This window comes from Papaver somniferum, chromosome 1, assembly GCF_003573695.1.
Source record: "Papaver somniferum cultivar HN1 chromosome 1, ASM357369v1, whole genome shotgun sequence".
In the NCBI taxonomy this organism is placed as follows: Eukaryota; Viridiplantae; Streptophyta; class Magnoliopsida; order Ranunculales; family Papaveraceae; genus Papaver; species Papaver somniferum.
The window spans coordinates 31,292,686-31,297,918 of NC_039358.1; the positions used below are offsets into that span (position 1 = coordinate 31,292,686).

The window sequence follows — 5,233 nt, forward strand, 5'->3', positions numbered from 1 at the left end:
CGTAGCAATGAGGTAAGATCGACCGATCTAAGCTGATTTTTTTGGACCTTCAGGTGCATCACTCAGGCATGCAGAATTCACAATTGCTTATGCTACTGTCAAGAATCGAGCTGGCTTAAGGTCAAGAATCCGTACATAGAGAAACATGTAAGCTTTCCCTGTTTTCCCAAATTTATGCATCTTTCTTATCTTTCGCTATGCTTATAATCTTTAACTGTGTCCACAAGTTAGTGTTGGTGTCGCATATATGGCATACCGTAATAAAATATCTTCTCCAAATTTTTCTTTTGTGTTTTCTTATTGTTTGTTAGGAACAGATGTGAGAAAGTGAATATAGTAATGTTGCATGGCAGTTTAGAATGTTAAATCATTAGGATCAAGTGGTAGGTGCATAGTGCTGGCAACCCCACTAATCAGGAGAGTTTTCCAAATGTATTTTATTTTCATTCTGGATTCTGACCACAACGAAATTAAACAAATCTAAAATTCTAGATTCAATAAATAAGTGTCAAAAAATCAATCGCTAGAGAATGTGAGTTAGTGGATTAGAATCTGAGATAGTGAGAGACAATGAAAAACGGAGAGAAAACCTCTGCGTTTCCTCTGAATAGTTATGAAGTGCATCCAAGAACAATACCTAGTCGTGTATTCATGTTAATCTATGTATGTGGAATCATAGCTCTACTTTATCATCATCTAACTAGTCTCAGAATCCATTCAGTAGATTTATTACCATCAATCCTTCTGTCAATTGCTGATTTAGTTCTATCCTTCATGTGGGTTGCATGTCAAGCTTTTCGATGGTGTCCAGTTCGTAGGAAAGTTTATCCAGAGAATCTGTCAAAAGTCGTAGATGAAGATGATCTCCCAACTTTGGATGTCTTTATTTGTACTGCTGATCCATATCAAGAACCTCCTATGGAAGTCGTGAACACTGCATTATCTGTCTTAGCATTTGATTACCCTTCAAATAAGATATCTGTTTATGTTTCTGATGATGGAGGATCTCAAATGACTCTTTTTGCGTTGCTTCAAGGAGCAAAGTTCGCCAGAGAATGGTTACCATTTTGTAGAAAGCATAATCTCAATAAGAGATGTCCTAAAGTGGCTTTCAACCAGCATGGTTCTGATGCTGATCAACTTAGATCGTGTATCCCTCAAGAGGAGTTTCTACGTATGAAGGTCAACTCTCTTTCTCTTTGCAATCATATAATAATTTTTTTTTTTTTTTTTGCTAGAATCATATAATAATGATGAGTTGCCCGCATTACTGAGCATAGTTGATCCTATTTGCTGTTTTCAATGTGTCCCCTATTGACTTATTATGTTGGGACCACGATACTACTGAATTTTTGTCTATTAAAATCTTTTTAAAATAGTAAGTTCAAGGCAATGTTAGTAAATTAGCAATGATTTATTTAGTTTTTTTTTCTTTTTTTTTTTTTTTGAAGCATATATTTAGTTTTTCTTTAGTATTTTATTTGTTCATTTTTGTTAGTGCAAATGTAAACCACTATGTGTGCACAATCTTAATTTTAAATATAGGTAGGTAGTGTGAATTTTTTTAGGAATAGTGGGTGTCAAACGTGAAAGTCACGTATTCGGATGGATTATGGATTTAGTCGGTGAGAAAACGTTTTGGTTCTTTGTTATCGTGTTCACTAGCAGCTGATTTGATGAGTGATGTAGCAAAACCTTGTTATACTATAATAATGGTGACCTCCTTTAAGGACCTGAAGTTGCGAGCACCTTATTTCTACAATTAATAAACCTTAAAAAAACCTTTTTTTGCGTATAGTGACCTCATTTAAGGACCTGAAGTTGAGAGCTTAGTTAGCAATTCGGGATTCGGCAAACATACGGAACGACAAACGTACGAGTATTATACGGTTTAGTAAAATCCAGATTCGGTCCAAAATTCGATCAACGGGACGTGATTCGTTAGTAATTCGGAACGGCATACGTACATGTATAATTCGATTTATAAATGTGAGTTCGGCTCTGAAAATTCGGTATCTATATATAACAAATAATTTGTATTTATAAGGTCATAGACCAATTTTTATGCATATGTGTGAGTTATTTAAAGAAAAAATAAATTTAATATGATGATATTAATAATATATATAACATTAGTTATCTAAGAGGACGTCGTATGGTGGTTTAGATGCTTGGTTAGTGAGTTTGAGATCTCTCTCACCTTCACCTTCAAATCTCTTCAGTCGTTTTTGTTTCATAAAAATTACAACACGTCTAATATTCGGTCGTGTATGCTCGGGAGGCAGTAAAGTCCAAAAAGTGGGGTCTTTGAAAAGTAAAATCTAAAGAATTTATGGAGAATTAAACGGACGTATCATTCGGGATACGTAAAATTCGTGAACGATTCGCGAATAATCCGGGAATGCCACATAATACGCGACTTGGATTCGGAGTTGCAAACGTACGCGAATAAGACGGTAAAATTCGTGATACGGAAAAATTCGCGAATGATTCGCGTATCATTCGCGAATTTACTAACTAGGGTTGAGAGTGGCCCTATTTCTACAATTAGTAAGCCTTCAAAAAAAACCCTATTTGCATAAGCCGGTTCCAAAAATTAGTTACGCCTGTGGACTTCTATACTTCCATCAAAACTTGACTATTGTTGTAATTAACTAATAGGAGTCCTGTAGGGAAACATTGGTTTCCTAAATTGGGTCAACTTTTATATACAATATGGGTTGTTTAATTGACCATGATTTCCTAATATGAGTCGGTTTTCTAATTCAAGGAGGCTAACATGGGAACCAAGTTTGTGACTCCTATACGAGGTCTAAGCTATTAGTTTAGTCAGAGAATCTACAATGGAGATTTGAGAAATTCATCGCACCTCTTGGGATGGTATGTGAAAGACCTAATGGTGGAAGGAGTACATCATTATGGTGCTTATGGAATGCTTATCGATATTGGAAGATATGTCGTTATGGAGTATTCATATGAAGATGTTGGTAAGACATCTTGTTAAGGAGAAGATCATCTTGATGGTGCTGGATTAGATTATTGGTGTTGAGCTGAAGGCGTCCATAATAGTCTATATCAGGATGTGCAGAGAAGATCGTCTCGTTGTGGTAAATAATGTGGTAAACATTATCTCGTATGGGTGAAGACACTGCTTTGGATCTTATAGGGTGTTTATGAGAGTTCTTGGTGTTCAGTCACGTTGTGGTGAGTCGATGGGTTGATTAGTCAATCAGGATGTGTAATTCTCAGTTGATTCTATAATGAATAAAGAGGTCGTATCCTTTTGATGGATGTAGACAATACACACACATTGTGTATGTTGTTGAACCACGTTAAATCTGCGAGTATTTTACTTCTAGTTGCTTTGTTTATGGCTTGCATCTGTGTGGTTCTCCTTCTCTTCTTCTTATCCTAGATCATAGTGAGGTTCATGGAGCAATCTGAGAGATCAAGTGTTTCTTGTTAGCTATTTTGTTTCCGCAGTATTGGCATGTACATGGCTCTGAACCCTAACAAGTCCCTCCTGCAATTGAATCCAATCTAGGGCCCTGCCATAGTCACACATGACCAGATTAAGAAACAAATCGTCTGGAAGTTAATACAAAAATAAATAGTTAATACAGCGCCATGTTGGTCAATTTTGTTGGAGAAAATGAGTTTTAATTAAAAAAGATTTTATGGTCTTGGTATGGTTTGATCTAATGACCTAAGGGTCTAAGGATACTCACTCATTTTTGGGTGAATGAAGTGGAACCTTTAGTCCCACATTGTGGAAAACTAAAGAGGAGCTCCACTATATAATCATACACTTATGTATGAATTGTAAAACGTGGGTGGAGCGGGTGGGCAAAAATACATATTTTGACCCATGCGATATACGCATATACCATGCACCAAGTCCCTTTCCTATTCGGATTTACTTTTTGGAGAATTTTTTCTTTAGGAATTTAATTCCAAAATTATTTTTTAAGAGTTTTATTTGTGGGAAATTTCTTTTACGAGTTTTACTTGTTTTTGAAGAAAACAAAAAAACCTAACTTGATTTGCAAGGATCTCATCCTATAAATATGACTCGAAATTCTGTTTTTAAAAAACACATAAGCAGCGACTATCTCTAGGTCTACTTTTCTTCTTCTTCTTATATTTTGTGCGGCGTTTTGCTTCCATCCCTGTTGCTGAGTTCAAGAGTGGGTAACTTGCGTTGTGCTAACTCAAGTTATATCGGGCAGTCTTATCCTGGACACATCTTCGCACGTTGGGGTTTAGCATTACTTCAGAGTATACCCGCGAACTAATGTGTTAAGGACAGCTTGTTGAACCTGTGATTCTGCCCTCATCAATTTGTTCGTGGTAGAGTTGTTTGATACTATTCTTTATATTATTGTTTGATACATCTGACGTTTCTTCAATTGTTGCAAGATTCCAACAAATTTTAGTGGTACTCCCCTTTCTGTAGTTATGAGCCTGAAAATGGTAAGTTCTTGTTATTGTACTAATTCTTAATAATTTTTGCCTAACTATTGTATCAGTGTTTAAATACCGGCCTTCACTTCTTTTCTTTGCAGGTTTCATACGAGGAAATGAGAACAAAGGTTAAGCATGTTATGAAACAAGGATGTGTAGATGATGATATGCTCGTTAATGAAGAAGAGCGTCAAGTTTTCAATAAATGGAAAGCAAATGGATTTACTCGTCAAGATCATCCTACAATCATTCAGGTATTTTGTGTATTATATAAACTGATAGAATTCCTCTTGACATGCTTATAAACACTCTGTTGCTGAAATCTTTGAAAGTAATTTTATAAATTTAAGTTTTTCATTAGGTGCTCATAGAAAGCCTTAAGGATGTTGATGTCTCGGGGACATCTCTACCTAATTTTATCTACCTATCTCGACAAAAAAGTAAACATATTCACCACAATTACAAAGCGGGCGCTCTGAATGCATTGGTAAGAAAAATCATACCATCTTCAAGGAAAAAAATACTTAAGACTCTTAAGAAATTGATATATACATGTATTCCTTGTTTATGTGTACGTATATTTTGCTTAACAATATTTCTTGATAAATTCTACGAAGATACGTGCATCCGCGATAATGACTAGCGCACCAATTGTTCTCTGCATTGACTGTGACATGTACTGTAATAATCCTCAAGCTCCACGTCTAGCACTATGCCATCTACTAGACCCCATCGAAGGCTCAAAAATTGCTTTTGTTCAATTTCCTCC

General features: G+C 35.7%; 1 protein-coding gene across 1 annotated transcript; it reads left to right on the forward strand.

The window, feature by feature from the left end:
- The first annotated feature begins 570 nt into the window (after positions 1-570).
- Positions 571-4,835, forward strand: LOC113277198 (cellulose synthase-like protein G3). Its single transcript, XM_026526378.1, has 4 exons — positions 571-1,182; positions 4,420-4,473; positions 4,566-4,718; positions 4,815-4,835. Exons 1-4 carry the CDS (start codon positions 571-573, stop codon positions 4,833-4,835), a joined length of 840 nt encoding a protein of 279 aa, XP_026382163.1.
- The last annotated feature ends 398 nt before the right edge of the window (positions 4,836-5,233 follow it).

Coding starts and splice junctions, on each gene's coding strand:
- LOC113277198 (XM_026526378.1), top strand. CDS start 571: ATGAAAAACGGAGAGAAAACCTCTGCGTTTCCTCTGAATAGTTATGAA. Junction 1,183..4,419: donor AGGAGTTTCTACGTATGAAG/GTCAACTCTCTT, acceptor AATTGTTGCAAG/ATTCCAACAAATTTTAGTGG. Junction 4,719..4,814: donor ATCATCCTACAATCATTCAG/GTATTTTGTGTA, acceptor TATAAATTTAAG/TTTTTCATTAGGTGCTCATA.